This window comes from Alligator mississippiensis, chromosome 15, assembly GCF_030867095.1.
Source record: "Alligator mississippiensis isolate rAllMis1 chromosome 15, rAllMis1, whole genome shotgun sequence".
NCBI classification, from domain to species: Eukaryota; Metazoa; Chordata; order Crocodylia; family Alligatoridae; genus Alligator; species Alligator mississippiensis.
Window position 1 is genome coordinate 3,215,017 of NC_081838.1, and position 7,806 is coordinate 3,222,822.

The 7,806-nt window shown below is 70.3% G+C and overlaps 2 protein-coding genes across 4 annotated transcripts; one reads left to right on the forward strand and one right to left on the reverse strand.

Annotated features, from left to right (window-relative positions):
- The first annotated feature begins 58 nt into the window (after window positions 1-58).
- B3GAT3 (beta-1,3-glucuronyltransferase 3) lies at window positions 59-3,058 on the forward strand. Of its 2 annotated transcripts, none has more exons than XM_019494921.2 (6): window positions 59-356; window positions 662-752; window positions 874-1,051; window positions 1,776-2,106; window positions 2,293-2,583; window positions 2,752-3,058. In XM_019494921.2, the coding sequence occupies exons 2-6, from the start codon at window positions 671-673 to the stop codon at window positions 2,833-2,835; spliced, it is 966 nt and encodes a 321-aa protein (XP_019350466.1). In that variant the 5' UTR covers window positions 59-356; window positions 662-670; the 3' UTR covers window positions 2,836-3,058. The 2 variants fall into 2 exon arrangements, with proteins under 2 accessions (XP_019350466.1, XP_006271021.1); XM_006270959.4 differs by lacking the exon at window positions 59-356 and adding an exon at window positions 363-495.
- Window positions 2,885-7,782, reverse strand: LOC102568259 (transcriptional-regulating factor 1). 2 transcript variants are annotated; one of them, XM_019494919.2, is made up of 13 exons: window positions 7,096-7,782; window positions 6,125-6,486; window positions 5,675-5,751; window positions 5,272-5,406; window positions 4,932-5,070; window positions 4,699-4,744; window positions 4,477-4,619; window positions 4,043-4,146; window positions 3,854-3,929; window positions 3,588-3,676; window positions 3,402-3,494; window positions 3,271-3,320; window positions 2,885-3,180 (listed from the first exon to the last, which is right to left on the reverse strand). In XM_019494919.2, the coding sequence occupies exons 2-13, from the start codon at window positions 6,468-6,470 to the stop codon at window positions 3,066-3,068; spliced, it is 1,413 nt and encodes a 470-aa protein (XP_019350464.2). In that variant the 5' UTR covers window positions 6,471-6,486; window positions 7,096-7,782; the 3' UTR covers window positions 2,885-3,065. The 2 variants fall into 2 exon arrangements, with proteins under 2 accessions (XP_019350464.2, XP_019350465.2); XM_019494920.2 differs by lacking the exon at window positions 7,096-7,782 and having other exon boundaries at window positions 6,125-6,801.
- Window positions 7,783-7,806: the final 24 nt, after the last annotated feature.

A 7,806-nucleotide genomic window follows, 5' to 3' on the forward strand; every position in this document is an offset into this window, starting at 1 on the left:
CCCTGCATGCGCCGCCTCTCTTCCTGCAGGGAGTTGGGGCGGTACAGGGCTGGGGCAGAGCCCGTGTGCTCGGGCTCCCAACCCGGGCGTCCCGGCTCCCAGCCCCCCCCCACCCCCCCCCAGCGGTAGCAGAGAACGAGCCGGAAGTGAAGGTGAGCAGCCGGGGCGGAAAGGGTGAGGGACCGGAAGCGGGCCGCAGCGGAGGGGTATTCGCGGGGCGGAAGTGCTAGCTGGACTGTGAGCGCTGCACCGGAAGTGTGCGGGAGCCGGACCGGAAATATGGGCAAAGCTGACCGGAAGTGAGCCGGCGACTGGAGAGGACCGGACCGGAACTACCACCCATGGCCTGACCGGAAGTGAGGGTTCCCGGGACCGTGGCGGTCCGGGGGTTGGGGGTGGGGAGGGGGTTTCGGGGATGCACCGGAAGCGCCGGGCCCCGGGTGCGGAGGCGGCTCCGCAGGGCTGAGAACCCCCCGCCCCCCTCCCCCGGCAGCGGTGAGTCACCATGGCAACGGCGCCCGCGCCCTCCCGCGTCGCTATGGCAACGGGCCCCTCCCTCCTTCCCTCCCTCCCTCCTCCGGTTCCCATGGCAACGCGGGGTCGGAGCGGCGGAGGGGGCGGTGAAGGAGCCCCCTCGTGACCGCCCCCCGTGCCCCCCCAGGGCGGCGCCATGCGCGTGCGGCTGAAGAACGTGTTCGTGGTTTATTTCCTCGTGTCCGTGACGGGGCTGCTCTACGCGCTCATGCAGCTCGGTGAGCGGGGGGGCCGACCCTCCTCGCAGCTGGGGGGGATGGGGGCGCTGCAGCTGCAGGAGCCGGGGGGGGGGCAGCAGGGGATTTGGGGACCCCCCGTGACCCTGTGCCCCCCCCCCAGGGCAGCCCTGCGACTGCTCGGCCCAGCTGCGGGCGGGCGCGGAGCTGGGGCGCGCCCGGGACCAGCGCCTGGCGCAGCTGCAGGACGAGCTGCGGCGGCTGCAGGCGCGGGGGGGCCGGGGCCCCGCCACCGAGGCCCCTGTCACCCCCATCTACGTCGTCACGCCCACGTACACCAGGTGAGGGGCGCGGGGCTGGGGGTGAGGAACCACTTCCCCCCCCCCAACACCTCCAGCTGGGGCTGCTCCCCCCACCCGGCTCCTGCGCCGCCCTGTTTGCCCCCCAGCTGGTGCCCACGGTTGTGCCCCCCCGGGATCGATCCCTGTTGTCCCCCCCTCGGCCGCGTGCCTTTCTCCTGTAGCTCCCCCATGAGCCTGCTGAAGATGGGGTCTTGCCCCCCACGCGCGCATCCTTGTTCTTCCCCAGCGCCTGTCCGAGGCGTTCCTCTCTTCCCGGGGGCTGCGCCACTCTTCTCTTGTGTTTCCCTCCTTTCCAGGCTGCCCCCCCCAAGCCTCCTCCCTCCAGGTGCCCGTCTCCCCGCCCTTGTCCCAGGTCAGTGCCCAGAATGAATAGTTCTTGGCCGCCGTGCATCCTCTCTAATCTCCTCCTCAGGCCCAGTGATGCTGGTTCCTCCTTCAGGCTGGCACCAGTCTTATTAAACTTTCCTCCTTCCCTCCCCTCCCCTCCCGGGCCCAGTTCTCTTTGCTAAGGGTTCGTGCTTCTCTTTACCCCGATGCGCATCTTACGGGCCAGCTGACAGTTCCTCCCCTGGCTGGTGCGTCTCCTCGCAAGCCCAGCACCTAGCACTAGGGTTATTCCCCCTCCCCAGGCTGGTGTGCAGCACCTGATTTTGGCCCCCCCCGACCTGGTGCTAACTGTTCCCCACCCCCCCGCCACCGACAGGCTGGTGCAGAAGGCGGAGCTGGTGCGGCTGTCGCAGACGCTGCTGCACGTGAAGGGCCTGCACTGGATCGTGGTGGAGGACGCGCCGGCCCGGACGCCGCTGGTGTCGACGCTGCTAGCGCAGAGCGGGCTGAGCTTCACCCACCTGCACGTGGAGACGCCGCCCGAGCTGCAGCGCCAGGAGAGCGACCCCACCTGGCTGCGGCCCCGCGGCGTGGAGCAGCGCAACCGCGCTTTGCAGTGGCTGCGGGAGAACCGCCAACCCAGCGACCCCGGCGTGGTCTACTTCGCTGACGACGACAACACGTACAGCCTGCGCCTCTTTGAGGAGGTGGGGGCCGGGCCAAGTGGCGGCAGGCGTTGGGGTGCCACAGGGGCAGGGAATAGGGCATGAGGGAGCAAGTGGGGGTGGGGCAGGGCCTGAGGCCGTGGGGGGCATCAGGTTGCAGTTGGGGGGCAGGGGGCACAGGGGTGGTCTGTGCCCTAACCCTGCCCCTTGCTCCCTGTTCCCCCACAGATGCGCAGCACGCGGCGTGTGGCAGTGTGGCCGGTGGGGCTGGTGGGGGGCGTGCGTGTGGAGCGCCCGCTGGTGGAGGGGGGCCGCGTGGTAGGGTTCCGGGCGGGCTGGCGCCCCACGCGCCCCTTTGCCCTGGACATGGCTGGCTTCGCTGTGGCGCTGCCACTGCTGCTGGCCACCCCCCGCGCCCGCTTCGACCCCCGTGCTGAGCGCGGGTTCCTGGAGAGCAGCCTGCTCAGCGCCCTCGTCTCCCTCGACCAGCTCGAGCCCAAGGCCGACAACTGCACCAAGGTCAGCCCCCGGAGGACGTCGGGGTTCCCGTTATTGGGGGCTGGGAGCCCGGACACCTGGGTTCTCTTTACAGGCAGGGAACTGGTGGTTGTCCAGTCCCGGGTGGGGGGCTGGGGTCCCGCTTCCTTTGCCCTCTGCCTCTAACTTCCCCCTCCCCCCCCCCGGCAGGTGCTGGTGTGGCACACACGGACAGAGAAGCCCAAGATGAAGCAGGAGGAGCTGCTGGGTCCTGAGCCCAACATCGAGGTGTGACTCCCCCCACATACACACCTCTCTCCAGCAAGGAACAGAATCAGTGCCATTACCAGGGGCTGCTGCTGGATTTATTGTGCTCCCCCTTCACCAACAGACACATGGACACTGCCCCTCTTGGACTGCAGGCACGGTGGAGGGGGTGGGGGGCCGGTTTCTGCTCCTTGGGGGCCCCCCTATGGAAGTTGATGATGCTGAGCTCAATAAAGCGCCTGCCCCAGTTGCCCAGTCTACAGGAGGCATTGCTGGGGGGGCAGGGGGAGAGGCCTGGGGCCTTCCCCGCTGGGCTGGTGCGGCCGGTGGATCTTCATGTGTGCGTTGCGGCTCTTGATCTTCACAAAGGACCTGAGCACGTGGGGAGATGTATCAACGGGGGTGGGGGGCATGGGAGCAGGGTCCTGCCTCCCACCACCCTCAGGAGCCCCAGGTACTCACCTGCCACAGCGTTGGCAGGGGAAGCAGGTACCAGGGGCCATGTCCAGGGCCTGCAAGAGAGGCAAGTGAGGGGCTAGAACCATCTTGCACCCCCCCAGACCCCTCCTCAATTCCAAGACCCCCCCCATTACCTCTGAGGGTCCTTGGCGCTTCTGGCCGCGCCCCAGCCGGCTCTTGCGCAGGTAGTAGAACTCCACACACTGCTGCAGCCGCTTGGATGGTACCTGCAGGTGCAGGTGGGGAGTCAGCACCCTTGAAGCCCCCCCAGACTGTGAGCACCAGGGGCTGCAGAGGGGACGGGAGTGGGGGTGTCTCACCGCACGCTGGATGAGGGCGAAGTCCTTTCCATGCTGGGCAAAGGCCTTGGCAAACTGCCGGCGCTCGTGGGGCGTCCATGCGTCACTGCCTGCAGGGGTAGGGGGCATGGATTGGCAGCCCCCCCTCCCATTTGTGCCCCCCCTGGCCAGCCTCTCCCCCTTCCACCTCCCATTGCCCCCCCTAAGTCAGTTCTCAGCCTCCCTGCATGTCCCCAGCAGCCCAGGTCCAGGCCCCCGCAAGCCCAGGCCTCATCTCACGCCCTTACCCGTGTAGTGGTAGGTGCTCAAGGAGTGCTGGGGGGGCCAGGCTGGGTTCTGCAACAGCAGCATCTCCAGAGCAGCCTGAGGGGGGTGAGGGGTGAGTGGGGGGCGGGCAACATGCCCTGCCCTGACCCCCCCAGCACACACAAGGCTGGCCCCGTCAATAGCGCCAGGCATGGGGGGCGCATCCTTACCCTCACGTCCCCATGGGTCCGGCAGAGGCAGTGCAGTGCCAGCTCCCGGTTGGTGCCGCCCCCCGGCACGGCACTGGAGCAGGCCACATCCAGCAGGGCTTCCACTGTGAGGACATGAGTGGTGAGGGGTTAAGAGGACCCAGGCATCCAGGCTCTCCCTGCTCTCACCTCCTGGCTCCTGCTCCACACCCAGAGAGCCAGGGGTCTGGGCTCCCCCTGCCCCAGGAGGCCTGGGTTCTTTGGGTGGGGAGTGCAGCCTGGATCCCTCAGCTCCCACAGAACCCAGGTGTCTGGGCTCCCAGCCCCCTGCTCTCTCGGCAGCCTCCCTGGAGGGAGCCCAGGTATCCAGGCTCCTCCTGCTCTGGCTCTCACCCCCGCTCCCCTCCCAGAGAACCCAAGTGTCCGGGCCCCCAACACCCCCCCCCATTTCTCACCATGACTCTGGGTGCCTGGGTCCTGCTCCAGCCGGGGCCACGGCCTCCAGGCCAGTGCTGCCCTGTTGGGGTCCCGCCAGGCCAGAGCCGGGTCCTGCAGCGCTGGCAGCTCGGCCTGGAACCTGGGGCCCACGTTCACCCTCCTGCGGGGGCAGGTGGGGGTCATGGGGGGGCTGCTTCCAGCCCCTCCCCCCCAACCTCTCCCCCTGAGATGGCACTTACGGGGTGTCTGGGCGCAGGGCCGGGCTGGGTGGGGGGGGACTGCAGCCTGTGGGGGGAGAGACTGGCAAGGGGGAGCCGTCCCTGGCCTCCCATTACCCCCGACCCCCCCCAGAGCACCATAAAGGCCCACAATCCCCCATGACGCCCCCGCCAAACCCTGGGGTTCCTCAGTTGCCCCCACATGGGAGCAGAGAACCCAGAAGTCCTAGTTCCCGGGGGTGGGACGGACTTACTGCCTGGGGGAGGCTGGAGGCGGGCGAAGAGGCCTGGACCAGGGCGCAGGGGGTCCAGGATGGGGGGGGCACGGTAGCAGGGGTCCCCCCCTGGGCACTGCAGCCGGCTCTGGTGGGGGGCACCCTGGGAGCCTGGGACCTGGGGGGGACAGGGCCTGTGTCTGGGGGGGCAGGGCACCCCCAGATGCCTGGGCCCTATGCACAGAGTAGCCTTCCCCCCACTCCACAGGCCTGGCCCTCAGCCAATCAAGAGTTCTCTCTCCCCTGGTTAGGGGTGAGGTCAAAGGTCACGATGTGGGAAGCTTCTTGTCATTCCCCCTCCCCGCTCCACCGCACTCACCTGGCCAGCTGCCCCCGGGGGGGGCTGCTCGTACCCTGGCATGGGGACCTCTGCCCCCGGGGCGACTTCTGACCCGGGCCAGCATTCAAAAGGGACCCAGGAGGACTCTGGCACCTTGAAGTAGTGATCGGTGGCCTGTAGGGCAGGGGTCAGAGCTGGAGAGGACCCAGGCGTCCGGGATCCCAGTGCCCTCAGTCCCCACCCGTCCTCCAGAGCTGGAGAGGACCCAGTCCCCACCCGTCCTCCAGAGCTGGAGAGGACCCAGGCGTCCGGGCTCCCAGCTCCACCTGCTCTAACCCCCTAGTCCAGAGAGCCCAGGTTTCCAGGCTCCTACACCCCCCTTCCCTCTCCCCTGCCAGAGCTGGCCAGAGCCCAGGCATCCAGCCCCCCAGCCCCAGTGCACCTGGGAGCCACAGGCACTGTCCGGGGGCCAGTCTGCAGGTCCCAGCAGCCGGGAGAAAACCTCAGAGCCGGCCAGGCCTGGGGAGCAGAGACGGGGCCAGCAGTGAGTGACGGAGGGGGGGGGGCGCACAGGGGTTCCCTTCTGAGCCCCACAGCCCCAAAGGGGATCCAAGGCCTTTGTTGTGGGACCGGGACCTAGGGGCCCCAGGCATCCGGGTTCCCAGCCCCACCCTGCTCTCGCCTCCCCAGACCCACTTCCCGCCCAAAGAACCAGGCATCCAGGCTCTCAGGCCCAGGCCGCGCTCCCCACCTCGAGACCCCGGGTATCCGGGCTCTCGGTCCTCCCCACTCTCACCCCCGACACCCACTCCCTGCCCAAAGAAACCAGGGGTCTGGGCTCTCGGTGCTAGGGCCTGCTCCCCACCCGAAGAGCCCGTGGCCCGTCACTCACCCGGGTCCTGGTAGCTGCTGTGGGGTCCGTAGCTCGGAGGCACCAGCTCGGGGTAGAGGCACTGGGCCGAGGGATCCGGGCCCCCCCAGCCGCCCCCGTCCCCCCCCGCCGGGTCCAGCTGGGGCAGGAGCGGAGTGAAGCCGAGCGGGGGCGGCCAGCTCAGCGCCCCGGACACCTGGGTGCCCGGGCCCCAGGGCCTGCCGAAGGCCTGGACGAAGGGGTCGAGGCACGTCGGGGGGCCGGGGTCGCCATCCGCAGGGTCCCAGGCAGGGTAGGGGGCAGAGCCCGGCTCCGGGCCGCAGGGGGGGCAGAAGGGGCTGTAGGCTCCTGGCTGGGGGGGATCCATCGCCACGGCCTCCGGGCTGCGGGAGCCAGAGAGAGGGGCAAGAAGCCAGGCGTCCGGGCCGTGCCCCACCCCCAGGCTGGAGCCCGACGGGTGCCTGGGGTGGCAGGTGCTGCCCCGCGGAGACCCCCCCTCCCCGCCGCGGCTTCCTGTCGAGGCGAGGGCTCCCGAGAGCGGAAAACAGGTGTAGGCCCCGGGGTGGGGGTGCGGGACCCAGGCGCCCGGGCTCCCCGCCTTCCAGAGCTGCAGCGAGCCCCGCCGTCGCCCGGGCTCTGCACTCCAACCAGGCCCCTCTGACACCGGGGGGGAGCCCAGGTGTCTGGACCCCCATCTCCCCCCCAGCCCCCACTCCCCTCCCAGAGCTGGAGAGAGCCCAGGCGTCCGGGCCCCCTCGCCCCCCACAGGACCCTGGCTCCCAATCTCACCGGGGCACCCCGGTGTCCAGGCTCCTAGCTCTCGGACACAGCCCCCCTCCCCGCCCAGAGGGCCCAGGCGCCCAGGCTGAGGCCTGGATCAGGCCCAGCCTGGCCTGTGGGGACTCCAGGCCCTTTATGGCTCAGGGGCATGAAAGCTTAACCCCCCCCTCCCCCCAAAAGGGCCACCCAGCCAGGCCTTGAGGGCCCCTGACCTTTGACCTCCAGCTTCGGACCCCTGGCAGCCTCCCTTGGCTGCGTGTGGCGGCAGCCCCAAGGCCACGGTGAGGGGCTCGATCCTGGGGGGCTCCCGCCCCAGTTCCCAGCCTGCGTGGGGCGGCTCCGGGCGGCCGGAGGGGCAGAGGCGGGGGGAGTCCGGCGCGTCCTGCCCCTTCCCGCAGCCCCCGGCCCTACCTGCGGTGCCAGCGTCTGCGCTACACTGCGGCTGCCGGGCCGGGGCCACGTCACCGTGCTACGACAGGGCAGGATGGGGGGGGGTCTCGCCCCGATCCCAGCCCCGGGGGGTGGGAGCAGCGGGGGGGGTTTCGCTTTCGGGATGAGGATCGAAGGCCTTTGTTGTGGGACCGGGACCTACGGGGGCCACTCATCCCGAAACCGGGCGCGTGGGCGCCGCTACCGGGCCGGTGGGGGCCGGGGCCGGGAGCGAGGGGCGCCGGGGGGGCGCGAGGGGTGCCGGCGGGGCTGGGGGTGCGGGTCCAGGGCCGGGGTGCTGGAGGGGGGGGCCTGGGGAACGTTAACCCTTCGCCCGCCGGCGTGACCTAGATCCCGGGGCGCCCCGGCTTCCGCTCGGTCACCGCAGCAGCCTCCGGGGCAGCCGCAAAGGCCCCCCCGGCCCCGATCCTGCCCCCCCCCCGCCTCCCGCTCTGACTGGGCGCCGGCGCTGGTTTCCAGTTGAATCATCGCCC